The 27,787-nt window shown below is 40.8% G+C and overlaps 2 protein-coding genes across 2 annotated transcripts in view; both read right to left on the bottom strand.

The window, feature by feature from the left end:
* acsf3 (acyl-CoA synthetase family member 3) overlaps nt 1-27,787 on the bottom strand; it is a 119,765-nt gene that overhangs the window by 13,043 nt on the left and 78,935 nt on the right. Inside the window, exons 8-9 of the mRNA XM_054731860.2 lie at nt 6,232-6,366; nt 2,015-2,126 (exon numbers count right to left, since the gene is read on the bottom strand). Of these exons, the coding sequence (XP_054587835.2) occupies nt 2,015-2,126; nt 6,232-6,366 (247 nt within the window). The remainder of the gene's footprint in view (nt 1-2,014; nt 2,127-6,231; nt 6,367-27,787) is intronic.
* LOC129164382 (uncharacterized) lies at nt 18,483-26,892 on the bottom strand. The gene is made up of 5 exons (XM_054744209.2): nt 24,018-26,892; nt 22,507-22,662; nt 22,224-22,435; nt 19,026-19,339; nt 18,483-18,918 (listed from the first exon to the last, which is right to left on the bottom strand). Exons 1-5 carry the CDS (start codon nt 24,533-24,535, stop codon nt 18,718-18,720), a joined length of 1,401 nt encoding a protein of 466 aa, XP_054600184.2. The 5' UTR covers nt 24,536-26,892; the 3' UTR covers nt 18,483-18,717.

The following is a 27,787-nucleotide window of genomic DNA, read 5'->3' on the forward strand; positions in this document are numbered from 1 at the left end:
TAACGGTACATCTGGGTCATCTGCTGGGTCCTGGGCGGTCGGTCCATTCTGTCACGTTGAAGGTTGGGGGGGGGGGGGGTGTTAGGACCCAAGATGCAGATTAGTCCAGATGACACGAGGCAGGAGCGTTTCAAAAATAAATCCTTTATTTAGGATGATGAGCTAAAAATCCAAAGGGGCAGGAAGCTAAAAACAAAAATCCTGAACCAGGAGAACAAAAGCTCACATAGAGCACAAAACCTGGAGACTAGAACTAAAGCTCACTTAGAGCACAAAACCTGGGGACGAGACACAAAGCTCACACAGAGCACCAAAAGAACGCTGACAACAACAATGGACCGACAAGACACTGAGACAAGACAGGGCTTTTATACACTGGGGCATGATGGGAGGCAGATGGGCTGCAGGTGTGTGGAGAGAGAACCAGGTGAAGGCAATTAACTAATCAGGGAGGAAACTAACATGACCTAAGAGTAAAGAATAAAAAAAAACCTAAAGACAAGATGAGCAGCAAAATAAACTAATATTCTAAGGGGAAGGGAAACTACAAAAACCTGTGGAAAAAACACACTAAAGAGACCAATAAAATGAGAAGCTGAACCTATAAAAAACTGCAGAGGGGTGACTGGGGGAGATTGAAGGAACACAGGACCTGGGAGGGAATATCTGGAGGGCTGAAGACCAGGGGACACATGAGGAACACAAAGAGACACATAAGGGGGATTCTTAGGGGGGAATGGAGCACACAAGGAGACACATGAGGGAGACGCAGACACAGACCATGACACTGTGGTCTCTAGTATGAATGAACGCCTTGTGTCATTTTCTGTAGAAAAAAAACTCTGGCGCTCCTGTTTCAGGAAGTAGAAGTTAGTTGCATTAGTGGAAATAATGAGTGGAAAATGGCAGGACCTTGCTTATTAATATTTATTATATGCAAACGTGTCACGTCTGATTGGCTAACAGCAACGCCACTCTTCCACAGCCTAAGTTCACTCTTCTTTCATAGGTAAAAAAAAATCTTCGATGATGTTTCATCTCCACAAATAGCTCAAGCCTGAATGTGTTCTGCCATGTTGTGGAGTTGCTAATGCTGATGGTTAGCTTCTACTAGCTAGGACACTCTCTACTCTCTCCAGGCTGTAAAATCAACACAGCGTTCTGTAACATTGAAAAGAATGCCTTTTTCTGACTCCTTTGTTTTACCATCTATTTCCTTTCTGAGGCTAATGAAGGAAATGCACGCCCGGTGAACTCAAGAGTGACAGATTTTATTTAAAGAACAAGTATTACATGGTTTGCATGTGTCATTTGAATCAGTGATTCCCAACCCTTTTTTCTTGCAATCCCCCTTGTCTTTGTCCAAAACAAGTGAGGACTCCAATTCCTACCAACATACTCACATTAAAAGTGATTCATTACAAACTTTATAAATCAAAGAGAGTTATACCTCTTTTACAGAAGTTTGATTACACTATTAAATAAGTTATTGAGATTTTTCCAAAAACAATCTTGGTAAACTCTAATGTTCAGCACAGAAAAAACTGCGAGCGCCCTGCCATCTTATGGGAACCCCTTGAGTTTTAGACCTGTGTAGCATCTGTGCAAGAGAGAATCACTCCAGCCTTTAACTTTTCATATTCAAAAATTGACTCAGCTGCACATTTGCTCAGTTTTTCAAACATGTATCCAGTGCATGCATGCTTTTTATTTAAAAAAAGGTTGTATAAGTCAGAAAGTCTTTTATCTTTGTTCTACTTCACTTTGCTTTCTACCAGTCAGGATGTGGATGGCTCATCAAACAGCTTCACAATAATCTTTGGTCCCAAAAACTGTGATTGTGTAAGCGTTGATCGTCACAAGCATTCTTTTAAAAAGCCCAGTTTTAACATATTTTCTTCTTGTTCTCTAATCAGTCCAGAAATCTTTCTTTTAAGTGTCCAAAAGCTGGTATTAACATGATTCAGTTTGAAAACTTATATAAAGGAAGCAGAATGAGGATTAAAAACATTACCGTGCCCAAATCTTGAGTTCTGGTAAGGTCAAACTCTGGCCTTTCCTCAGCTGCACCACAGCAATGACCTTCTGTCCCCATGTGACATCAGGGGCCCCAATAACAGCCACATCTATCACATAAAAACATAAGTACATAAACCAATTAATAGATAAATTCATAGGAATAAATGACAAAGATGGAAAGAGATAAATACACAAATATACATAAAAATCACAGCAATCAGCCAAGTCTGAGAGTAAGCTATTCTACACTACAACAGAGTAGAAGACAATAAAAAATTAAATAAAAATTCCCGTCCAATTCCTTTTATGACTTCCAATAATGGAAGAAAATGAAAAATATAATTAAAAAATTCTAAATTTGCTTGAGGAAGATGGGAATTTGTGAAGAGAGAGTATATAATTACTTTTGTTATCCCAATAAATCATTTAGAAACAACAGTTTATCTGTTAATCATCCTTGGTGCTGAGTAGATTTCCACTCCAAAGTGCAACTGCACTTCATAAAGAAACGGCAATTAGTGAGGCTTGGAGAAATTCTCAGAAATGATTACATTTGACGATAATTACATTGACCACCTCCTAAAAATAAGGAAATTAGAGAGTAACTAGAACAGAATGTTGGAAATGAGTAAAAATCTTTAAACACAGCATGAGCACAGTTTTAGAAAAATAAACAATTGTAGTTGTCTTTGATTATTTACATTAACTTTACAACACGTTTTTTTGAACCAGTTAGTTGCTGAAAAATAGTGTTAAAACTTTAAATTAGTATGAAAGGTGCTAGAGAGAGAATCTTTAAACATGCTATGCTGCAACTCGCTTTTCACTTATCTGAACAAAACTTCCCTGAACCGTCTACAGGTGGTTCAGAATGCCTGTTCTCGGCTTCTGACCAAGTCCTCCAAACACACCCACATCACCCCGCTTCTCCTCCAGCTTCACTGGCTTCCAGTCAACTTCAGGGTTCATTTCAAGATCCTGGTTCTGGTCTATAGGGCCTTACATGGACAAGCACCATCTTACATTGGTGATCTTCTCGGTCCCTACACCACCAGCAGGTCCCTGAGGTCCAGTGATCAAAGCCTACTGGTTGTGCAGCTCACCAGGCTAAAGACCAAAGGTGACAGATCATTTGCTGCTGTGGCCCCCAGACTCTGGAACTCTCTCCCCCTGAGCCTGAGATCAGTGGACTCAGTGGTCTCCTTTAAAAAGCAGCTGAAACCTCACTTGTTCAAGCTGGCTGTTGTGTGACCTTCTTCACCACCCTCTCCTTATTCTGCTATTTCTACTTATTCCTCCATTCCCGGGATCTACTGATTTCCCTCTTTCCTATTCATTTTCTCTCTCCCTTTCCTTACATTATTAGTTTTTTTTATCACAATTTAAATTGCTTTCTCTCATTTTAAACAAATTTTTAATCATTTTTTAAAATCTTTTTATACTTCAATTCTTTCTTATTTTTTTGGGAGGCGCTATATGAAATATAGTTATCTTTTTTTATGTTTTAAATGCAAACACAGTCATGGAACACCCACCACTTCGCTCGGCTATCATCACTGGTTCACGGACTACTAGAACCAAAAAACTCGCATTGCCAGAGGAAAGTGCGTTAAAAACCAGTCACCCTTTTCTAGGGCCAAACGTCTTTTGTTCTCCATGACTTCAAACTGTGGTTTTCTTTGGGGACTTTGGTAGTGTGACCTAAATGTATAGTGGTAGCAGCTGGCTGTTTCTCCTTCTCTGATACTAAAGGCAGCCTAAAGGTTGGTTTATGCTTGACGCGTCCGCGAGGTCCGCACGGCTCCGCGCGGAAAAGTAGCGTCATTTTGCGTCATTTTAACAACCACGCCCCTCCACCGCGTCTCCGCACGGCTCAAGATTTCCGCAACGCGCACCTCGGAAAATTTCTAACCACGCGGACGGACGGACGCGGAAAAACATGGCGGACCAGCAAGAACTAGTATGGCAGAGGTTCATAAACACAGACATTTGTATGATTCAGCTCTCAGAGATCACCGTGATCAACATGTTGTTAATAATTCTTGGAGAGAAATAGCTCGCACTGTCGGAAAAGACGAGGACGCTGTTAAAAATGCTGAAATGCCATGTTGTAAACAGTAATTTCTACTTCTACTATGGTGTAGTGTTGGATGCATGCTGTAGAGCTCCATGCTGCCCCCTACAGTTTGGGAGAATATTGGCTCACCGCAGAGACGAGCCGCACAAACCATAAACGCTGCGAGTTGTGAAGCGCGTTCCATCCACGAACCGCATCACCGCGCGGAAAGTGAATGCGTCAAGCATAAACCACGCTTAAGGGCTGTGATAGACTACGCAGGCAGTAGGCTGCGCCTTTGATCACATACTTGCTGCTACACAATACTGCACTACATGTAGTACTGGAGTGTTGCCCTAGGGGCCGCACCAGAGACCCAGACATGTGTGGAAGTGTGGCGGTTCGGCCAAACCAACACCGGCTTGTCCAATGGTTGCTTTTGGTGCTTTGGTCCAAAATGTGTTATTGGAGAATGTTTTTAGACAAATGTGATAGGACCACTCTCTTATTATTATTTTGATTCTTTTATCTTCTTCTTTAACTCATTCGCTGCCAGCCGTTTCCTGATCGGTAAAGCCCTTCGCTGCCAGCGTTTCTAACCGTTTTTACTGTTTTTTAAGAGTCACAGAACGTTGCACGCTAGGATGATGTTGACGCCAAAACAACCAAAACAAAGCGGAGACTCACCTCTTACATCAGGAAGAATCTGCGCGTTTCGAGCGTTATCATTCTTTCATTATCCGTTGTTGAATTGTAATCGGCAAAAGCTTTTCCGGTTCGCGTCTCACTTTTTTTACAGCAGCAGCCCAAAACAATCTCCTAACACATGGATTTTCTGCTTCCTGATCACGTGACGTGCGACGTATTCAGATGACGATCGGCTTTAGAGCTGAGATGTTTGTTCTCACGGTGCGGGGGCTTGTTCCGACGCCCACACAGTCAAAAAATGCAAATGACGACTTCAGTCATCAATAGCAGTGAATGAGTTAATCTTCATAATATATTTATAGCTATACACTGTTAGAAAGTTAAAGGGACTTTACGGAGTTTTGAATTTTTATGCTCGCGATTGCCCCCTCAGGCCAAAAGCGTAACGGCAGCTTCAATAGTAGGCTCGTGCACGAGGCACGCATGCTGTACATGCACACTCCTTAACGAAAATAAGAGCTGAGAAAGTCCCTTGTGCATGTGTGTGGCCCGGAGGACAGAGGACAGGAGAACGCGCAGCTAATTAATTCAATAAGTTGGTTCTGAACCTTTCTCTTCAGCACAGCCGACAAAGGTTTATGATGGGTCAGTCCTCCTGCATGCTCAGATCATTCCATTCGCTTGCTTGAAAAATTGTTCCAAAATGAAAGTTGAACCCACATCTTTTTTATGCGTGAATTCAATGCCGTTCAGCGAGTCTCAAATAAAAATTTGGGCATCTTACTGTAAAAAAAAAACAAAAACCATTAAGGTAAAAAAGAAACTCTAAATGAACTATGTTCACATCCAGAACTGAACCCAGGTCTTCTGCATGAGAGTCCAACATCTTACTAGGTGAGCTAAAGCGCCAGTGACTTCCTTTGTATCTGTAACATTTATATCCTTGATTACAGCTGAAACAACATTCAAAGAACGGTTCGGAGTGAAAATAGCTATTTTGTTGCTAATTTGCAGGAAAAATCTAGAAGAACGTTCTACAGAAAGTAGGTAAGGGTCCTCAGAAATGTAGCTAGGTTCATCACTAGGCGTTAGGAACAGCGACAAAAGTCGCTGAGTTGACACTGTCTCTCTCTCTGCTGCTAAAGCTACTGATAGCAAACGCTACGGGCTATGCCTGAGTGTGAACGCGCATGAAGCAGCCTGCTCGACCCGAGCAGCTCTCTTTTTCTGCGATTTTACAGAAAAACAGGCAATCACAGTAAAAAATGCCAGGGCTCATTCTACAGGACCAGAGCATTGCAGGAGAATGTATGAAGAAGAAATTTATTATTTCTATACATGTTTTGGCTGTCAAACTTCCATAACGTCCCTGTAAGAGACACGAATATTTTTTTAAGCTAATTTATAAATTTGCCTCTGTATCTTTAACGAAACTGTACAGGACATAAAATTACACGTTTGCTAATTTCCTTTTAAATTTCTCTTCTAACAGGTGCTGTGTGGCTTACCTGCGATGTCTGGATGAGCCAGTAGGTGACGCTCCACATCAAGCGCACTGATCTTGTAACCGCCGCTCTTAATGATATCGATGCTGCTTCGGCCCATGATCCAGTAAACTCCATCTTTATACAAGGCTGTGTCACCTGGGAACGACACGCAACCATGCAAGAGGAGGAGCTAGGGTCAATGCGGATAAATAAATATGTTTCTGAGCAATAAGTTGGGTTTGGAGTGCAGTTATCCAAATATTTATAGAACGTGGATCGGGAAGAAAATACGTGATCTGAGGCACTCTGAGAAGTATTTTTATTACAGCAAGAAAAAGAACAGGCTGATGCGTTTTGGTCGCGTACAACCTTCTTCAGGGCATGAAGATGCTTTCACTTCCACCTGTATTTATTTTTATATTTTAATTAATACAACACTAATGTTAACAAATCAGTTGTTTATTTGAAAAGTCTTGGATTTGTTTTGGATTAAATGAATCATCTTTCTGACCTGTGTTTATTGACTTTTGTTGTAAACAACTGTTTTTGACATGTAGCAGGAGATAATTCTTCATAGTATAAACAGATTTATTGAAAAGAAAATCAGTGTATAAAAAGTACTAAATCCAAGCAAAGGCAAAAATGTGTGCATTTGTGTAAGGTGTGTGTGTGTGTGTGTGTGTATCATTAAGACAAAGTAAAAGTCCTGTGGATAGATGAGTGTTTAAGATCCCAGACGTCCTCTGAAGAAAACCTCTGCACACACACATGGGTGTCTGGGGGACAGGTGTGGTGGAGTACAGTATGTGGGATGAGGGGCGCAGGTGGGTCTGGGGAGGATGAGTGGAAGAAATGGGTCAGCATGGATGAGTGGAGACAGAGAAAGAGAAATGGACAGAGGAGATGAAAAAAGATGGAACAGGAATATGTCCTTTTGGATTATTACAGTTGGTGAGTTCAAGACAACTGGTACCAAGAGGATGGAGGTTTGGAAGGCAGTAGAGTGAAGTTAAGCAGGGTGTCGTAGTTAAGTTTGGAGGCTTGGGTGGAGGAGTGAACCCAACCAGAGATAGAGGACTGACTGTTTCATCTGCCTGCAGCATCTCAGGGTATTCAGAGGGTAGAGTTAGATTAGTTAAAATAAGGTTAAATAGTTATTTATATGTGATTACTATCTGACACAATCACAGTAAGTCCATCAGATCAGTGTGACTACATATTTTCTTATGTTTATTTTTTTTTGCAAATCTGCAACAGGCCAACAAACTGTGTTCTGTCACTTTACTACTTACTTAAGTCATCTTTGATGAAGGCCACAGGCACAAAGGTTTAATCTTTGACCCTACCAACACCTTTGGCAGCACAAATAGCTGAATATTGATTATTAAGTTAGTAAATGAGTCTGTAAAACATTGTCTATACAACACCTTACAGGACATAAAAACCACAACATGCTTATTCTTTAAAAGTTACTGACAGGTTTTGAAGGTGTGTTAAAATCCATAATCCTGTTGTACGATAAAACTTTTCCCAATCCATCCAATCACCCATTCTCTTCTGCTTATCCAGAGTTGGGTCGCGGGAGAGGTAGCCTAAGCAGTGAGGCCCAGGCTTCCCTCTCCCCAGCCGTCTACATGGTTTAGCAAAATCCTCTGGTAGTATTTTATCCGCCATGTACAAATCTCTTATGTTACCACCTTCAAAGTTGTGGCTAACAAATCCTAACTGCGTGAATTTTCACAGTAGAACAACTTTGCTGTAAAGTAAAGAAACGTGCATCTGCAGGTAGATCTCTTTTTAAAAAGGTATGAATTATTATTTAATAAATATATTAAGTGATTTGTAATTAAGGGGAAATAAATTCACGATAAAGTGACCAAAGTTCTGTTTAGTTTTAATAGAAATTTGGGGAAAAAAAATTTACAGCTCAGTTTACAACTAAATGAGAGTCAGCCCAACACATGTAGGTGGTAACAGATTGTGAAAGATCTTGTGATATTGTGTGCAAATATACAACAAATACCAATTTCACTATAAATCAATAATTTCTTAAAGAGCAAGTAACGTCTAAATTAACTTTTTTTTGCTGATGAACTGCATAAATGAGTGTCTAATAGTGTTTTAAATGTGTGCATTCTTTATTTTAGCATTTTGGTGCATTTTCTTTAAAAATTAAAAATTCTGTCTAAAAACCACAGTAATGCGCCACCTTCAGCTGAAAACATAGAATTTGAGTCATTTTGAATACATTTTAGCCAATGGCTAAAGAGTAAAGTACTACGTAAACCAGTAGAGTACTACGTAGCAGCTCCGTGCCAAAGTTATAAAAGCAACGAGCGTCTCGGCCACGCCCTGTGGCGCGTGGGAGTTGGATTTGCAAGCGAGTGTAGGACGGTTAGCGGTAGTTCAGCATTAGCATATAGCATTAGCATATCCTAGTCTTTAGCATAATATCCTAGTCTTTAGCATATCTTTTAGTGTTATAAATACTTATTTAGTGTTAGCTTGGCTGTTGGATATTGTAGTTTAGTTAGTGTTTGGCTGTTAGTGTAATTGGGGAAGTATTTCGGGTTTAGTGTTCATATCGTCTTAGTATTGGTGAGATGGTGTAATGTAGTATGCTTGCGGTGACTCTGTGGGCATTTTACCCGCGATTCTGCACGTCTCCGTTTGAAGAGGGAGGCTGCCCACCGTGGCTCTTCCGCGATTTAGATGCAGCCCACCGACTCTGCTCCCCCACCACGGCGGGCTCCAGTCTGAGGTGAGTAAGCTAAATACACGTTTTAACATCTTCTAAAGACAATTCCCTACCTAAATGCAAAGTCTGAGAGACGTGGTTCACTTCCTTTAGCTAGTCAGTCGGCAATTCTGCAACAGTGGCTCTAACTAACAGCACTAGTTGACAGACATCATTACAGCGTGAAATCCAGCACAGCGTGACCCGGTTCTGTAAGGAATTCTGTTCAGGAGGTCACATTTCAGGCTCTCCACATCATGTGTGACTGACTTTTACGTTATAACAACGATCACACACTAGGAATGTTATAAAGCGCCTATATAGGAGATTCTTTTGTATATTATCTGACTTTATAAACTCCAACAACAATGTGCTTCTATTTTTTTTCAGGCTAAATCTACCCAAGACACTGGCTGTCAGACTGATTTAGCTGCAAGAATGCACTTGTCCAGGCAGACGTGAAGCCTTACTCGTAGCAAAGGTGAATTATTTTTAATAATCTTCTATGTAAACATTTTATTATCACCTTCTAGTTTTAATTTGTTTTACAGATTATTGTTACACGTGATTTTATGCTCTTTTAAACATTTATAAATGTGCTGCTTCTTTGTTTTTACATAGCCAGCCAGAATGGAGTTCACAGCCGCAGTTTGTCTGGTGACCCACGGGGACCATGATGAAAATTCATCTTCCAGAAAGTCCCAGAGCGTCCAGACCCCCTGAAAAGACCAAGATGTAAGGTGTCTGCTGTTGATTCCAGCTTCCACCTCAGTGACAGTGCAAGCTCAGTGAACTGTTCAAGGTAAAAAAAAAAAAATTAAAACATTTCAGAATTTTTAAGATATTAACAATTAAATAAGTATGTGATTACATCATGACGGAGGCTACTGATTCTGCCCCCGTGACACTTGGTGGTGACGTGTGAGCTGATTCACCTGGAAAATAACATTTACATTAAATATTTTGTTTTTGCTATCAAAAGTAAATTAACTAATAACCTGCATTATTGCAGGACACTCAGCAAAATATGGACTCTACACCATGAGGCATGCACACATTAATATTCTATAAGAGCACATAAGGTGAGCAACACCACATATTGTACACTGTCCTGAATTTGTTTTCTTTCTGCATCTCATTAGCCTGGCTGATCACCTGATAACTCCTGTCATCTGGTTATGACAGCATGAGGATGTCCTCACACACCTGTAACCTATCAGCTCATCTGGCAGAATAGAGAGAGAAGAGACAACACCACATCTCCTGTTCCTGGAAAGCCTTCAGCCATCCTTCGATGACTGAGAACCTCCATCAGCTCTGTCTCCTGTCTGCCTACAATTATTATAATAAATATTGTGTTTGACAAGTTTTTTGTGCTGCCAAATATCTCATTTAGATTCCAGTTTTGATATTTTAATGGATATTTATAAATTACATTGATTATCACATTTTTGTTGCATGTTTAACTAGCTATTGTGATTAATTAAACTAGCACCTCACTGTTAAAAGCTCGTTTTAATTTCAAGCATGTTTAAGTATTTATGGACATGAACAAAAACAGGAAATATATAAATTGAGATTTATTTAATTAATATAACAAATAAGGGGGAAAGAGTCATTGAAAGGCACATTCTTCTGGAAGCTCCTGATCCTGACGACACCAGCAGAGGAGACCACCTGCAGACACCAGAGACCAGCTGCAGACATCAGAGGACCTAGAACCGAGAAAGCAGCTGTTATTAGTAAATAAATAAAGAAATCAGGGCAGTTTTAGTGGGCTGAACACATTACAGAATAATTTTCTCATGGGGTATTTTCATAACTTTATATGCAGCAGACTGTAACTTGAGCCCAGGGCTACCGGAGAGCTGCTATCCAGCATGTTTCAGTGGATTTTCCTGCTTTAACAGGTTAGATTAGCTGTTAAGCAGCTCAGCTATTTGTTGCTGATTAAAACCAGGTGTGCTGAAGCAGATAAACCTCTAAAACATGCTGAATACTAGCTTTTTAGGGCCGTGGAGACAAACCCTGCAGCTAATCCAATGCTATGGCTAACGGCTACTTACCTTTCAGAGGTGATTCTGTTGGGTCGGTTCTGGGAGTTTCAGGCAACTCACAAGCTCAAAAAAATAAGACTCAGGTCCGCTTGTCTCCTCCAAATAGACTTGGTCCCTTTCTTCTCGAGTGTCTGGGTAAGGAGGGGGAGAAACGTCCTCCACTTCTAATAACTGCTCAGAGTGAAGGGAGCTAGCTTCGTCTAGTTAGCCATCGTCTTCGTCACTGCCGCGGCTCCGCCCTCTCGGTCCTCCAGGCAACGCCTACTAATGTTGCATTTTTTAAAATTGATACGTGGGTGGAGAAGGACTCCGAGGCTCAATTGACCCGCTCTTTAACATAAGATAATCTTAGATTAAAGCTCTGGCATGAAAGGCGATGTTTTTATCCAACACACTTCAACAGGTAAATTATGGTATCTAGGGCTGATGATTATACTGATCACAAAACATTCATCTACTTTCTTTCGTTTTCCTTCGCCACTCTCATTAATACCTGTCCTCCTGTAGCAATCCCGAGGGACAACAGACATCAATAACAACACAATAAAGTCCGACGTGATGTGTAAAAACTACTATTTTTAGCAAATTTTTAGGTCCGACTTGTTGCTACCAGATGCACAGTGTGAGCTGAAACTGAGTGTTACAAATGAAAATGTCGCACAGTCTCCGAATCCGCTTGCAGAATTGACTTTTATATCAAATCAAATCAAAGATACTTTATTAATCCCAGAGGGAAATTACAGTTTCAGTACACACATTTCAGAGATCAGACATACATGGGCAAGACACACGACAAGAATTGGTGACTGTGGTCATTCGCAACCCTGAGTCAAGCTACCTTAATAGAGATAAGAAAGTTACATGAGGATTGGTTCAGGTGGAGGGAAAAAAAGGCACTTCAGAGTTACCCTCCACCGGGAGGGCAGCTTTGCTCTGCAAAAAAACACCTCAAACATATATGCACCAGACTTCAGACATCACAACATAAGTGTCCACTAGGTGGGGTGGCGGGTTGGGACTATCCCTACTTTAGTTCCTACAGCCACGATAGAAGCAGCGTATGTCACCTCAGTGTGGACAGGGGGAGGAGCATTGAGGGTTGGAGGGTTGCAGTGACCCTGGAACGTTTCAGCGGCCTTCCCACAGTCCCGCCCAGGCTGGGATAGGAGACAGAGTTGAGTTGCCATAGCGACGGCACATTCCACATATCTTCTGAGGGGGGAGTTTTCGTTGTAGCCTTGCAGGCTCAAGGGCGCCAGATTCCGATTAGAAATTGTTTTGGGGCCAGAAAGAGATAATTTCCTCTCTGTCTTACAGTTTGTTGGTCCTCAACCTCTCAAAATCCCAATAATGGACATTACACTATCCCAATCCATGCTGATTCGTCCACTCTATCCTTGATGGTATCCATCTTCTGTGCCAACGAATGAATCTCGGCCAAAGTTCCAAGCTTACGATTCATCTTGACAATTATGTGAGTCTGAATTCACAGCGCGGTGCAATCCATCTCTGAGCTCGGGAATCCGGCCAATATTCCTTGACAGCTCATTAATTTTCTGGTAAGCCAGGTAGCCTCCAATGCCGATCAGCAGGAAACCCGACACCAACACCACGAATACCCACACATCTTCAGAGTCCTCCACAGAAAGCTGGTCTGTCCCGGAGGGGCATCCGGGAGCCCCTTCTCCCATTCTCATCATATGTGGATGTTTCCTTGTCAGGTGCAGCAGCATCGAGGATGTGGTTTTGTGGTAGGCTAAATCAATTTTACAGTATTTACACTGGACTATGTTTTCTACCTTACAAAGTGAAAAATGGTCCTTTGACATTTTCTGTATTTTTCGCACTCCACCGGGGTCCACATTGTCCGCCATGGCTTAAGAGAAGTTAAGTTACATTTGCTACTCGCACGTGCATTCAGTGCAGTGTGTATGTGCGTCACTTATTTTGGTCCGGGTGAAACATGACTCCGGGCGATTGCAAAGCCATGAATTAATTAAACATGAATTAATTAAACATGAATTAAACGAACCTTCAAGGCAGAGAATTTGACTCGAGGCTTTTTTGTACTCGAATTATTCGAGGTACTCGAGGAATCGTTTCAGCCCTAATGGTACCTATTATTTAGTTAAATGTGTGGTTCACTCGTTTATTCAATACATTTACTGAGGTCTCTAGTAGGAGTGAATGCCTAGTAAGTTGTTCTTATGGGAGAAAAATATATCAGTGCACCATTGTCCAGGAACTAGAAGTGAGCAACAGCATAGCTGAGCTTCCGACGGCAGGATATGGTGTCTTATTTCCTGATACTTGGACATCTCTGTAGCGACATGAATGGCCTCATTTGTGACCCAAAGGTCACACTTCCTCAGCTGGGTCAAGCTGTCCTGGCTGTACTTCTATCTACAGATTATCCATCACAGGAGACGCAAAGTCTGCTGTACACCATCTTTAATCTGACTGCCTTTATCTGACTGCTGTTCCACCTGCAAGATGAAGGACACTTCAAGATTTAAAAGAATAATTTTTAATAAACTCTTTTCATTGTCTATTACAATGTTCATAAATAATCATCAAGGTTCATTATAGATGTATTTAATTACTGAAATGATTTATTATTCTTTGGTTAATAATAATTATTATTTATGATAATCAGTAATGTTTAACAGTGACAAGAAGATCATGTGCACTTATACACACCATGCAGGACACAGTAATCAGGTTAACCCTTTAGGCGCCATAGTTTTTTCAGTAAAATATGAATTTTTTATATCACTATTTAAAGTGCTTGTAGCTTAAATCTGGTTAGAGATAGAGGAATATTGTATATTAGAAAAATCTTCAGTATGAGCCAAATTTTGTGATAGGAACAAATTCCCTCACATAATTTGCATATTATGACGTCAGCGTGTGGCAGCCATATTGGATTGTATCACATTTGCAGATTTAATTTTTTTTATGTTTTTGTCTTATTGTCTTAGTGTTGTTATTGTTGATGATACATATATACATATTCCTATGTAGACATATATAAGTATGTATGTATATATATAATATTTATTGCTTGATTGGTATTTTGATATGTTTACTGCATATCAATCAAGAACACTGGTTTTGGTGCTTCAGTATCATGAACACATTTCACTCATCCCTTCTTTGGTTTATTTTGTTTATAATATATATATTTAATCCTCAATCTCAGGCTTTTCCACAAGCCCATGCAGAACTGAATGGCAATGAACGCTTTCATTTCTGGGACAGTTACATCATACCAGTCATTATATCTGAAGCTAGATTTCAGTTCCTCCCTCTCTAAATACTGGTGAGCATATCGGTTAGTGTCAGTTGTGATGAGGGTCAAGAATTCACTGGTCTACCCTACCGGACTGAGTACCCAGAGGCTGATCAACATCCTCCTTTGACCTCCGGGTCCAAACAGAGGGTCGTCTGAATGGTGAGGTAGAACACAGATTGCGTCTGGATGCCTGTTTATTAAGAAATAATTTAGCTGATCTGCAAACCAAATTCTTTCACCAAGAATCTCTCTAAGATAAAAACCTTCTGAGCACCTACATTCACACATCCAAACACACACACCTCCTTTTTAGTTTCATCCAGACACAGATTGCTTTAATACCAAGTTTTAATACCAAAGCTTTTATAAATTGTCATTTATGAATTGTCTTTTAAATTGTCATCTTTAAATTGTTAGTAATAAATTCTTAACTTTTTAAACCTGAATCTTCCTTGAAATAAAACACAGAGTGGTGTATACTTGGTCACTGAACGAGCAAAGATCTCTATAAATCTTCTGAATTAATAAATACATTTTTGCTATTAATTTAAATCTCTTAAATTAAATATTAATCTTTTGATTAAATATAGACCAAGCCAGTTGGTGTATGAACTTCTATCGATTATATAAATATATAAGTTTCATTGCCAATTCGTTTGCTCTTTCTCAGGATTTAGCAAAGCTGAATAGCAATAGCGTTAAATTCTAGCTAAGTAGATTAACAACGCTACATCTTGCCTCAGATTGGAAAACAGCAATGCAACTCTGCCACTGACTTGCAACGTGGATGTTTTATCTCCACTAATAATGCAAGTCTGGAGGAGCTTCGTTCGTGCTGTGGAGTTATTAATGCTAATGGTTAGTGTAATGTCCAGTAATGGTCAGTTTTCAAGTACAGTTTGACCCTTCAATATCTGGTCGACATGGAGACAGGAGTCTTCATGTGCTGCCTTTAATTTACCAACTCCTACATATTGGCATGCCATCCAGATCTATTAAAATTGTCTACTTCATGTTGGTTCATATTCATTAATTCATCAAAAAATTATTATTTGTGTCTGGTTGGAAAACGAGGGTGATCTCGTTATTCGCCACCAGAGGACGCTGTCCCTACCTATTTCACAAACGGGGAGACTCCCATCCCTGCCAATCAAGTCTACGTGTCAATAAGAAGCTACAGCTAAACTGCAAGAGATTAACTGTTTGTTGATATTGAAAGGTAAATGCATTTATGTGTGTGATTCTGTCATGTCCTTTGAGTGATTCTGTTACATTTCATTACATTCTGTTACATTAATAACTTAATTCGGTCAGCATACTTCCATCTACGTTCCATAAACCGTCTTCGTCCCTCACTGACCCCTCACACTGCCGCCATTCTCGTCCACAGCCTCGTCACCTCCCGTATCGACTATTGCAATTCACTCCTTTATGGTCTTCCCAACAAACTCCTTCATAAACTGCAACTGGTCCAGAATTCAGCAGCCCGTATTATCACCAGAACCCCTTCCTTTCACCACATCACGCCGGTTCTCCAGCAGCTTCACTGGCTCCGAGTTAAATTCAGGTCCATCTTCAAAATTCTCCTCCATACCTTCAAAGCAATCCACAACCTCTCTCCTCCATATATCTCAGACCTTATAAGTATTCACACCCCGTCCCATTCACTCAGATCTTCTTCTTCCATCCATCTTGCGGTTCCTTCTGCCCGTCTCGCTACCATGGGGAGCAGAGCTTTCAGCCGCTCTGCTCCTCGTCTCTGGAACTCACTTCCCCCAGACATCAGGAACGTCGACAGTTTTACCCTTTTCAAAACAAAACTCAAAACACACATGTTTAAATCTGCCTAAACCTCTGATTTTATTGAAATGTTTCTCTCTGTTTTTTCTTCTTTGGGTTTTATTATTGTTTTATTGTATTTTATTACGTGTTTTGTGTAAAGTGACCTTGGGTGTCCTGAAAGGCGCTTTGAAATAAAATGTATTATTATTATTATTTCTTTGTGTGATTTTGTCATTGTTGGTGAAGCTTGTGCAACTGTGGGGCAGAGAAAACTCTATTCTACCACCGTTAGCATTAAGCTACCTCTGATTCCGATCTGATCAATCGTGAATTATTAAAAGTTTTCTGACGAGAATACCAAACATTAATTCCGTACTTATATCGGAATTAGCCAGGGACGCCTGAAGCTGGTTAACAAGCCAGGAAAGTGCTTTATTTCCCACAGCTTGGTTAGCAAGAAAGCTAGTCTTAAGCCCTATCCAGAAGAGCGTAGCGAGGTACATACCAAAAATTAAACGTTATTGCCGACAAATTAACGCAAGAACCTGCACACGGTATTCCGCCAGTCGAAGGGCTGATTCCCCGAGTGAATTAAGCTGAGAAACGCCTCACCAAAAGGGTCCAGGCCGCTAGCTTAGTAAGCTAAATATTAGAAAGGCTTGACAACGCCCGCGGACCCAAATCCGACGGCGCTGTCAACCGTTCGACGCAGTGTTTGCCTTTGTCATATTTCGCTATATTCCACAAAACAAGCTCCCGCATATTTTTTAGCAGTTTTGTATGGCGCGGTATGGGGGCCAAAATTAAGACTACTGCCCAGCAGCAGGAGGCTATATAAGTTCCGAAGCAAACTACTGATCTGATTAATGATAAGCTGGCGCCGGTAACTGAGAGGCTGGCGCTGCTTACTGAGAAGTAGCACCTTTACCGGCGTCACTACTAGATATGCTAGGGACTAGCAGCCCTCGGCTGGTAATTGACTGGATCTCACACTCCCTCTGCTGTCTATTAGCATGGATAGGCTAGCGTTAGCCTGGACGGGCTGGTGTTAGCATTGGAGAGGCTAGCCATTAGCGTGCCTAGGCTGGCCACTAGCTGGATTTCCTACCTCCTCGACGGACCATTAGCATGGATAGGCTGGCGTTAGCATCGGAGAGGCTAGCCATAAGCGTGCCTAGGCTGGCCACTAGCTGGATTTCCTACCTCCTCGACGGACCATTAGCATGGATAGGCTGGCGTTAGCATCGGAGAGGCTAGCCATTAGCATGTCTCGGAGAGTCACTTACTCTATTAGATGCGGGTTTTTTTTTTTGTTTTAACTTTTATTAAACTTATGACATACGGTGAGACCAGCAATCACAGTTGCTTCTTTGACAGAACACACTGTTATACAGATTAACTTTAAGCATATTGTAAAGCTGACAGCCTGTTAGCATTGATCAGGTGCTGCGTAAACTCCATTCTATTAATTACATGTTGATGGCGTTTTCTTTTTAAATAGTTTGGTTTTTTTGCACATATCAGAGAAAAAGCCAGAGCTAACTAATATGTACTTTTCATCTCTGAATTTTAAATCCTTTGTATTGAATTACAGGTTAGTAATTATTAAAATTGTGATGTTATCTTTATTAAAACTATATATGTAAAATGTGTCTGATAATCATTTCCCTTAGGGGAACAATAGTTTTGTTGCACTAAACTTACTGTTGTCTCTGCTGAAGGTTATGGGATGTGAAGTTTTCTCCTCAGATGATCTTGTCAAAAGAAAAATAGAGTATGGCTGAATTTATACTTTATACCACACACAGTAAGTCAAACTTTACTACAACAAACAGCTGGAGTTTGACCTGAATTTTAAAAGTGGAAAAAGAACTTTATTTAATTAGTCAGCAACCTGTATCCTATTTAAGTCACCACCTGCTTATGTATTAAAATTTAAAGCTCAATAAAACTGTAGCACTTCTTCAATAAGAGTTTTTGTAGATTAACCCTCCCACTGTTCTAATGGGTGTGACCCCACAAGGAAAGCTGACCATTGAGCAGGGTTGATGGTTTATCCCTTGGGTCCACGTGGCAGGGGTGAGGAGTGAACACCACCTCACCCCTGCCACGTGGACCTCAAGGGATAAACCATCAACCCTGCTCAATGGTCAACTTTCCTCGCGGGGTCACCCATAGACAGTGGGAGGGTTAAAGAAATTCATCAACATCACAACAAAGTCACATATTTTACTGATAAAAATTAGTGTTTAACAGTGTTGTAGACATGTGTAGTCATTTTTGCATTTTGGTGCAGTTTGTTTAATAAGCTGGTTGTTCGTTCAAAAAAGGTATAGGAACGACATTCATATAGTGCTACAAGTATTCATGTCTCAATAACCCCCCCCCCCCCCCCCCCCAAAATAAACAATACTAACACAAATAAAGAAGGAACACACGTGTCATCAGCCCATCTGTGTCTTAGCCATCAATACATGTTAATTTTATGTTGACACATTATCATAAGTCCTGCTCATGACAGACATTTTTTTTTCAAGTGAAGCACATAATCAGGCATTTACAGTTTGATTATACACTTTTAGAGCAAGTTACTTTGATGCTAAAAACAGCAACTACTTTGAACACCAAGAAGAGAATTAAAGTTCAGCCAGTCGCAGTGCTTCCATGTACAAGTCTGCTCCAAAACATGAGCTGGCTGTTAACGGGTCTATTCTGTCCAACAATCTGTTGACATTTTGTATTAGTGAGTCTGGATGCTCTGGCACGACAATGTCAGCAGTGGAATCAGAGGCTGGTAAAGATCCCTCAAAGTCATTGCCCCATTCACTGAGGCTGACCTGTGTGGACAAACAAATATTCAAAACAATATTAATGACAAAAAATTTTGCACATTTAACATGTAAAAGCAGAGCAGTACTCAAAAATACAAATGTATTTATCATACTGGTTGAGTTGGTTCCACTTCACTTGTCAATTGCCCGGAGATCCACAGCTGGTCAGGGGAGCGGTTTCCAGCAGAGGAAATGCGGTGTCTGTCCCAAGTTCTTCTGAAGACATTTAGGTGGGCGTTGATTCTTGGAATCATTACGTAGTGCAGGCACAGCAGGTGGATCTCATTGTCAGAATCAAGAGCACCCGTAGTTTCCATGTACTGGAACACTGCATGGTAGTTGCAAACCACTGACTGCCACAAATCACGCCAAAGCCTCTCAATGCGTTGATTATGAACACTTCGGCCCGTGATGAAACATCTGCTCTCTAAAAAGAAAAAGCATGTTATCACAAAGACCTATACATCTTCCTCTATAGGAGAATTTGGTCTAAATATGTACATAAATATATTAAGAGAGAATATAATTTAGCCACACTGCAACATTGACCATGGAGACACTTTTTACCCTGAAGCCAGTAAAGCTGTAAGTTGAGAATGAACCATGCCACTCAAAAAAAAAAGTGACGTGATTTTTGCACACAGGGTTATGTGCAGATGGGGGAGAGACAGATGAGCAGTGTGGTGGACAAATTATGATCCAGTCCTTAAAAAAAGGATGTTCACGATGAGGTTTTTCCAGTACTGTACTTTACAAAGGCAATTTTATTTATTAATTTTATTGAGAAAAACATTTAAATTATTGGTTGCCATCAGTATGTGAACATTACTGCATGCAATATGAAATCCAGTGGGGTTTCCCCACACAGATGACCAGCTCAGTGGCATAGTGGTAGAATGTCTGCCCTGAGACAGGGAGATTAGGGTTCAAATCCTGGTCAGGTCATACCAATAACTTTGAAAATGGGACCCAATGCCTCCCTGCTTGACACTCTGCTTTAAGGTGTTGGATTAGGGGGTCAAACCACCAAATAGTTCCCGATCACGACCGTGTCTGCAACTCACCACTCCCCATGGGGATGGTTCAAATGTACAGGTCAATTTTCATCACACACCAGTGTGTGTGTTAACTATGAGACTTTAACTTTAACAATGACATAAAACGCTCCACAAAAACAGAACATACCTATGGAAACACAAAGCTGCCACCTACACATAAGAAAATGAGCAGTATCACATGATAAAATTGTATTAAATAATAATGAAGTTATCTAGACAAGGGCAGTAAACTGAAAATTTATCATTACCAAAATGTACAACTTTTACCAATGTCATTTTGCCATTTAAAAAAATGAAAAGATCAGAGTAGGCTGCTGATGTCCATGTCTTTATAACTCATTCACTGCCATTGATGACAAAAGTCGTCATTTTAAATCCAACCGTTCACTATTGTCATGTATTTACTGTGTGGGCAGGGTCCGAAATTAAATTTTTTACTCACCGGCCAAGTTGGCTGGTAGATGATGAAAATCTACCGGCCAAGCATATTTTTTTACCAGCCAAAATTCTAAATGATTTAGATCTACCTAAAGCATGTTATTCTATATTATGTTGATTCCAAACAGAGTGACAAAATAATTAAAACATCAATTAATAAGAAAAACAACTCTTTTGTCATTTTTACTATTTATTTATTTATTTATTTATTTTTAGAGATGTTTTTATGAACTCTTTCACTGAAATCTAGTCAGACTCCTTGTTTTCTCTGTCCATGAAGTCTGGCCTCCTGCTTCTGACACCGTCTTTGTGCCAAAGCATTACAGCCTCATTTGGGTCCTAGTCCTTGATCTCTGGAGAACACAGCTGCACCATGAGAATATCTGAAAGTGTGTCAGGGCTGGGGTTGTCACGGTAACCGGTGTAGCAGTAAACCCCGGTAAAAAAGTTGACAATAATAACCATCTTGTTTTTAAAAAATATATTATCTCGGTGGATTACCGTGGCTGCGGTGTAGGCGCGGTGACCCTTACCAGCCACCGTATCATCTGCTGAAGTTGCCGGCGGCACATGCACACTTTGTTGTTTACGACCAAAACTTTCTTGAAGCTAAAGCTGAAATAATGGCCAAAGGAGGAGACGGCAGCACTCGGGACATTTATTATCCCTCAAAGAAGACAAAGTCGGAAGTACGGGCATTTTTTGGATATTTGAAGAATGCCGAGGGCCAGTTGTCTGTGAAAGGCAGCAACGCTACGTGGCCATCATAATGTAGCCATTGTCTCACGACTCTGCCGTCTCCAGTTCGCCACTTTTCACAAAATCTTCTGGTTGCCACTGGTCCTGGTGGTTTTCCTTCCAGTTTGACAAGTTTTCTTTTGGAAGGCTGGCTGACTCCAGTTAAAAACCGCCACATTTCACCGCTAGTTTTAACACGAAGCTAACTGCTAACTTGATAAACTGATTGAATGGGATAGGTGGAAATGACGTTGGATGCGGCGTTCACGTTTCGCGTACGTTGCATGCAGGCGGGAGGAGTATCAGAAATCCATGGAAGATGACTGATAAACATAACTAATTTGGTGCAAATATTTACTCGCCAGGTGGCAGGTAGAGCTCAAAAATTTACTCGCCAAATGGAGCAATTTGCTCGCATTTGGCGAGTGTTAATTTCGGACCCTGTGTGTGGGCGTCACGAGCCCCCGCACCATGTGAACTAACATCTCAGCTCTAAAGCCGATCTTCATCTGCATACGTCACACGTCACGTGATCAGGAAGCAGAAAATCCATGTGTTAGGAGATCGTTTTGGCCGCTGCTGTAAAATAGCAAGGCGTGAACCAGAAAAGCTTCTTCCGATCACAATTCAACAGCGAATTATGAAAGAACGGATAACGCTCGAAACGCGCTGATTCTTCCTGATGTAAGAGGTGAGTCTCCGCTTTGTTTTGGTAGTTTTTGCATTGACAGAGCGCAAAATTCTGTGACTCTTAACCTTCCCACTGTCTTTATGGGTGATCGCGCAAGGAAAGTTGACCATTGAGCAGGATTGAAGGTTTATCCCTTGAGGTCCACGTGGCAGGGGTGAGGTGGTGCTCACTCCTCATCCCTGCCACGTGGACCTCAAGGGATAAACCAACAACCCTGCTCAATGGTCAACTTTCCTCACGGGATCACACCCATTAGGACAGTGGGAGGGTTAAAAAAACTGTGAAAACGCTAAAAAAATGCTGTCAGCGATGGGCTTTTCTGATTAGAAAATGGCTGGCAGTTAATGAGTTAATGTTTGGTGGGGAATGGTGAGTAATATAGATACCTGGTCCACGGAGTGGATGTTCAAGCATACATCTGGCCACAGTCACATTTTCGCCACCCTTGTCACTGCGGACACAGAGTGGCAAACCAAACTGCTGCACAGCTCCCAAAAAAGCCTGGTGAACCGTTGAAGCCTTGTTGTTGTTGGAAGCCTGAAGGTACATTATCTTTCTGCTGAAGCCGTCAATGCACCCATGAATGACAATTCTCCACCTTGAATATATTAGAGAGGCTTGAAGGAGTACACAATTGGTTTCATGTGAATCAATTTTGATGTTACTCACCGAATAAGTTTGTGGTACCCATCCAAGTGCCACAATGACAGTGGGGCAGGAACAGAGTATGATCGCCGTTGAATAGGGTTCAAGCACAGACCACGAAGGAGATTACCAAAAGGGTCGACAGTTTGCATCGTCTCTCTCAGCCTAGACTCAGAGACTCTATTAAAAAAAGGGACACACACACACACACACACACACACACACACAAGTTAATTTAATTAGCTAATCATCATAAAATATTGCATTGACTGAAACTATCTACTCTTATTTTAAAGGAGACATAACATGCTTTTAAGTAATTCCTTTTTACATCTAAATCCTTCAGTTGGGGTCTAAATACAGTCGAACTGTATTTGGTCTGATTTCCTCATTATTGTTGCTCTACAGACCCTCATCTACCTCTGTTCTGAGGAGTCTTGAGAATGAGCCGTTTTTGGGTAGTCTCTTTTAATCTGGAGAAGGAGCTGTAAACTACGCCCCCCTCCACAGTGCAGAACTTACTCTCCTCCCCCAGTCGGACTTTGTATTTCTGTAGAGAAATCATTATTTAGCGTAGCGGAAATGTAGTATTAGCATTTTTCAAACGTGGGGAGATTTGTTCACCAAGCTGTTTCAGGTCTGCTAACTCTCATGCATTTGTCTGTAGTAGTCACACACACACACCTGTCATGGCCGACGGAGGGACAAGCGAGCGGGCACGTGCACAAACACACACACACAAAGAATGCTGCTTGCTTATTCATTTCAAATCTAGAAACTTTTAAATCAAAATAAAAAACCCTCATGTTTTCATCAGTCTTTGAATAAATGTTCTTATGCTGCACCTTCTGCACTGTTTTTGCTCACCCTTTAACCTTACCTTAGTTTCTTTGTCGTTTTTAAATTGTATTTTCTGTCATGTAGATTTTAATGCCAATGGAAAGCACATTGAATAGTCTGTGTATGAAATGTGCTATACAAATAAAGCTCCCTTGCTTACACCTTCAAAGCCTCACTGCATACTTTATCCAAGTGCACTTCACAGAAGACTCTATGGGTGGAGTGCGAGTATTAGGATTAGGACAAAATGTTTCAAATCAGCAAATGAATCCAAAGCATGGATACCAAGCCTTTATACAGTCTCAGTCTAAGTTTTGTACAATTTTCTAATTTTTCCAGTTTCACCTGTATGTTTCTACGACACAAGTTTTAAGAGTTAACATCAATGCAATATTCAGTATGTGTACAATAGTTGTGCAATACCAGACGTACATTTAGTGCTGCATAGTTCTGGAAACCTAAGTTTTCTTTTTATATGTTGTTTATAGTGGTTGAAGGTTGCAATAATAGCTTACTGCCTTTGTGTGTTTACCTGTAACCTTATATTTTTCTTCCTTTGTTTCTCTTAAGTGTATGTATGTGCATCTGTTGCAATTGAATTCACACCCTAAGGGATTAATTATCTATTCTATTATAACAAGCAACATAATGGAATTTATAATGATCACTTTGCTCAGTTGTCACATGATTCTTACCTGATACCCATGGTCCTCAGGTAACCGTTCACCATTCTGTAACCTGAATTCGGATTTGTATCCAGATGTGCAGAGACAATGGCTTGTAACTCTGCACTTGTAATGTCACTGAAAGTTTGTTGCACTGACAGACCATGCTCTTTCAGTCTTCTCTTTATTGTCCTTACGCTGACACATAACAGGCGTGCAATGTCTTGAATTGTAAAGTCGAAGTTAAGCAAATATTCCAATTGCTCCGCTGTTATGATGAATGCTGGGCGTCCTCTGTTGCCCATCCTTACTGTAGGGACTCGGAAACCTGTAATTGATGTTGGGGATCCACTTTCCAAAAGGTGACATGCTTCTTCCAGCTTCTGTAAGGCCTGGTCAGCATTCACAAACAGGTCTGAGTATCTTCCTAAAAGCCTTATGATGCAGTCCAGCTGGTAGCAAGCATAGTCTGCATTTTCAGTGGAATGTTGCTGAGAAAGGCTTTGGCTGACTGAATTGAGCAGCGCTGTTACTCGTGATGCAGCCATTGAAATGTCATACTGACTGTAAACACAGAAAGTTATGTTATTAACTGTTAAACAGTAAAGATCAGAAACAGCCTACACTTAAACAATACCACATAATTTAGGAAAATATCCTATTTTGATTTTTATGGCAGAATGTGATTTCCATTCAATTCACAAATATAAATACCATCAAAATATTACATTTTTTGGCTCTAATATTGCAATGATAAAACAAAAAGTAAGAATTGCTTTCGAGCATATTTATTTAAATTAAAGGGACTTTTCTGACTTTTGAATTTTTATGCTCGCGATTGCCCCCTCAGGCCAAAAGCATAACGGCAGCTTCAATAGTAGGCTCGTGCACGAGGCGCGCATGCTGTACGTGCACACTCCTTCATGAAAATAACAGCTGAGACAGTCCCGTGTGTGTGCCCCGGAGGACAGAAGAACACAACAAATTAATAAAAATAATGTGCCTCTGTCTCTGCAGCTGCACTTTCTCGTCGGCCGGCCGAACGTGCAGTGTGTGGTGTGTGTGTGTGGGTGGGGCCCGGAGGACAGAGGACAGGAGAACGTGCAGCTAATTAATTAAATAGTTTGGTTCTGTACCTTTCTCTTCAGCACAGCCGACAAAGGTTTATGATGGGTCAGTCCTGCATGCTCAGATCATGCCCTTCCCTTGCTTGAAAAATTGTTCCAAAATGAAAGTTGAACCCACATCTTTTTTATCTGTGAATTCAACGCCGTTCGGCGAGTCTCAAATAAAAATTTGGGCGTTTTACTGTAAAAAAGTATACCATTAATGTAAAAAATAAACTCCAAATAAATTGTGTTCACACCCAGAATCGAACCCAGGACTTCTGCATGAGAGTCAGACATCTTACAGGGTGAGCTACGTGCCAGTAACATTTGATGTATCTGTAACTTTTATATCCTTGATGACAGCTGAAACAACATCAATCCAAAGAACGGTTCGGAGCGAAAATGGCTATTTTGTTGCTAATTTGCGGAAAATATCTAGAAGAAAGTTCTACAGAAAGTAGCTAAGGGTCCTCAGAAATGTAGCTAGCTTTGTCACTAGGCGTTAGGAACAGCGACAAAGTGGCACTGCCTCTCTCTCTGCTGCTAAAGCTACGGATAGCAAATGCTACGGGCTATGCCTGAGCGTGAACGCGCATGAAGCAGCCTGCTCGACCCGAGCATCTCTCTTTTTCTGTGATTTTACAGAAAAACAGGCAATCACAGTAAAAATGCCAGGGCTCATTCTACAGGACCAGGGCATTGCAGGAGAACGTATGAAGAAGAACTTTATTATTTCTATACATGTTTTGGCTGTCAAACTTCCATAATGCCCCTTTAAACATGTACGCAGACTTTTTCCTGAGTTGTTTTACTGAAAGGGACCGCCTGAATGTTTCACACAAATACACTGCTACAACACCAAACACTACCACATTGGACACTCTTACTTCCAATTATTATAACTCTGCAACGTTTGTGCCAGCTGCTACAAGAAGGGTGTAGGGAGCCAAAGTCACGCCCATCTACTTCCAAATAATACTGGAACGATACCTCTTTCTGGGCTGCCACATTACTGTGGTGGAGGGGTTTGAGTGTGCCAATGATCCTAGGAGCTATGTTGTCTGAGGCTTTATGCCTCTGGTAGGGTCACCCATGGCAAACAGGTCCTAGGTGAGGGATCAGACAAAGAGCAGCCCGAAGACCTCTTATGATAATATAAATGGACAGTGTTCCATTTCTATAGGCCATTTAGAAAGTGGATTTATGCTGTAGATGAAAGGTTATTATGTTGATCAATATATAGGTGAAAATTGACCCTTTTGGAAGTTACACCTGCTGATTGAAATCAGTTGTGTTGAGGCAGGGTTAAAAGTAAAACATGCTGGATACTGGCCCTCGAGGCCCGGAACTGAATAGCCCTGCCATAGGCTCACCACTTGTGGGAGGGGCCAAAGGGGTTGGGTGCAATGTGTGATGGGTGGTAGCCGAAGATGGGGACCTTGGCAGTCTGATCTCAGCTACAGAAGCTGGCTCTCGGTACGTGGGTTACCCATGGTGGGTAAGGAGCCTGAGTTGTAGGGATGTGAATCTTAAAGCAACTCACAATTTGATTCGATTCAGATTCTCGGGGTGCCGATTCAATTCAGAATAAATTCTCGATTTAAATCGATTCACAATCAATATTAACAAAGAGTCTCAGCTCCAGGATTAACTACTTTGTTGTGCAAGTTAGTTAAAGCTATGGGAATTTTTTTATTTTACTTTAAACTGGTCATGCAAAAAAAAAAAGAAGCTAATTTACAAGTAAAATAAAGTGATTCTAAAACTGTAAACAGAAACAATCTTTAGACCAAATGGCAACTTTTTTTTTTTGCTTATCTTGTAAAATATAACAAATCTTTAGTTACCTAACAGTAGCTTTGAAAATAATACAGTCAAATACTTTTTAAGTAACTCTGGAAACATGTTTAACATTTGAGTCCTCAACCTGTTTAAAAAAAGTGCCTCAGATTTCTTACAAAGGAAAATGTGTTCTCTCATTTATCAATAACTTAAAATAAACACATGAGTAATCCTGAGTACTCACTTATCAACTTAGAAAATAAATATGAGAATATCTCAAATTTCTGAGTATGGAAAAAAATGACATTCTAGTCCCCACTTTTCAGCAGATTCAAAAATAAATCATCCCAATTTATGGGACCACAAAAGTAAATGGAGTACTGACTCTCCTAACAAAGACCAAAAAACATACAAAAGTGCATATCAAACCTGTAACATGCCAAAAATTTGAGTTCCTGGAATCGATTCTGAACCTTTATAAATAAGAATACCCGATTAAGACTTGAATCGATTTTTTTCAGCACCTCTACTGAGTTGGTGTGTGAGGTTGAGAGGTTTTGAGTAGATATAGTCAGACTCACCTCGACACATGGCTCTGGCTCCGGAACCAGTTTCCTTAAGAGGGGATGGACACTCTACCACTCTGGAATTGCCCCCACTGAGAGGCGCAGAGCAGGGGTGGGCATACTAGTTTAGCGGACTGCGAGGAAATAGGTTTAGCTTTTGCCTCTACCAATGGGGGTGCTAAAAGCAATACAAAAATGCATATTCTCCCTTTAAGCCGCAGGGGTGCCTAATCCTGGTCCTGGAGGGCCGGTATCCAGCAGGTTTTGTGGTTTTTCTGCTCCAACACACTTGAATCAGTGTTGAAACACCTGTGCAGAAGCTCATCAGGCTCTGCAGAAGCCT

The sequence above is a fragment of the Nothobranchius furzeri genome, chromosome 9, assembly GCF_043380555.1.
Source record: "Nothobranchius furzeri strain GRZ-AD chromosome 9, NfurGRZ-RIMD1, whole genome shotgun sequence".
Lineage (NCBI taxonomy): Eukaryota > Metazoa > Chordata > Actinopteri > Cyprinodontiformes > Nothobranchiidae > Nothobranchius > Nothobranchius furzeri.

Bases quoted from the DNA above. Each gene is read 5' to 3' on its own strand.
- LOC129164382 (XM_054744209.2), bottom strand. From the start codon at position 24,535: ATGGCTGCATCACGAGTAACAGCGCTGCTCAATTCAGTCAGCCAAAGC. The intron at 22,436-22,506 runs GTGAGTAACATC...AATATATTCAAG, and splicing joins GGGTACCACAAACTTATTCG to GTGGAGAATTGTCATTCATG. The intron at 19,340-22,223 runs GTATCTATATTA...TTTTCTTTTTAG, and splicing joins ACATCCACTCCGTGGACCAG to AGAGCAGATGTTTCATCACG.